The sequence below is a fragment of the Benincasa hispida genome, chromosome 9, assembly GCF_027475165.1.
Source record: "Benincasa hispida cultivar pf3 chromosome 9, pf3_genome.v1.1, whole genome shotgun sequence".
NCBI classification, from domain to species: domain Eukaryota; kingdom Viridiplantae; phylum Streptophyta; class Magnoliopsida; order Cucurbitales; family Cucurbitaceae; genus Benincasa; species Benincasa hispida.
In genome coordinates, this window is record NC_143486.1 from 16,481,204 (window position 1) to 16,482,599 (window position 1,396).

Consider the following 1,396-nt stretch of genomic DNA (forward strand, 5'->3'; position numbering starts at 1 on the left):
TAGGACCTTAACATAACATTGTAAATGTTTCAGAGATTTAGCATTAAAGTAGAAACCCTTTAGAATTTCAAATGAAAATTGAACCAAGAATCAACATTGATTGTTAGAAGTGTATGATGGACACTCACAAATAAATAACCAACAAACGATTATTTGAGAGGAAACAAAAGCACTTCTAAATGAAAATCTTTTCAAACTTGGTTCACACTTTTGATTGAACTCTCTTTGTGTGTTCTTCTCTATACACTTGATGCATCAACAATGTAAATATCAATACTATTTATAGGATTGTCATGGGTAAATTTAAATACATAACCCATACCCTAATTAAACATACATGAAACAATTAAAATCCTATACTTAATTGATGTGAAACTCTATTAAATTAACTCTTACAATTAACGTACTTAATTAACTCTTACATTAACATACTTAATTAACTCTCATCCTTTAATTTTTTTCAATTCTCATAAATTATTTAATCTACAACTTATCTAATTAAAACATGTTTAATTTTTAACTCCCCTTAAACATGTTTTCTGAAAACTCAAGCAAAGTTCTTAACTTGTTAAACATATCAACTTTGAGTGACTTTGTGAAAATATCTGCAATTTGATCTTCAGTCTCCATATATTCAATTTGAACCTTCTTTCTTGAAATGCAATCACTGATAAAATGAAAAATTGTATCAATGTACTTGCTACGATCATGGAACACTGGATTCTTTGCTAGAGCAATTGTTGACTTATTATCTACATGGATCACAGTTGCATCATCTTGCAAAATTTCAACTGTCTTAAGAAAAATTACTTAACCAAATTGCATGACAAATACATGAGGCTACAACAACATATTCTATCTCACAAGTAAACAATGTCACAATAGGTTGCTTCTTAGAACTCCAAGTAACTGCAATATTACCAACAAAGAACACATATCCAGTTGTACTTTTTTGGTCATTAACATCTCCAGCCCAGTCACTATCACAATAACCTTCAAATTTGAATTCTTTATATGAAGAATAAAATAATCCATAATCAAGCGTATCTTTGAGGTAACGAGGAATTCTCTTTGCCATTTTCAAATGAGTAATTATAGGAGATTCCATAAATCGACTCACCAATCCAACGTTGAAAAGAATATCTGGTCATGTGCAAGTCAAGTATTTTAAACTTCCAATTAAGCTTTTGAAATATGAAGGATGAACAATATCTCCTTCTTCAAATTTGAACAGTTTTATCCCAACTTCAATTGGAGTTGTGATAGGATTAGAATTGATCATCTTGAACTTCTCTAGAATTTCTCTACCATATCGTTTGTTAGAGATAGAAATAACTTTCTCTGACTACTTCACTTCAATGCCAAGATAATATGACATCAACCCAATATCTGTCAT

At 29.9% G+C, this 1,396-nt stretch overlaps 1 protein-coding gene across 1 annotated transcript; it reads right to left on the reverse strand.

The window, feature by feature from the left end:
- Positions 1 to 516: 516 nt before the first annotated feature.
- Positions 517 to 1,078, reverse strand: LOC150033659 (secreted RxLR effector protein 161-like). Its single transcript, XM_090317011.1, has 2 exons — positions 865 to 1,078; positions 517 to 752 (listed from the first exon to the last, which is right to left on the reverse strand). Exons 1-2 carry the CDS (start codon positions 1,076 to 1,078, stop codon positions 517 to 519), a joined length of 450 nt encoding a protein of 149 aa, XP_090173137.1.
- Between the last annotated feature and the right edge of the window lie 318 nt (positions 1,079 to 1,396).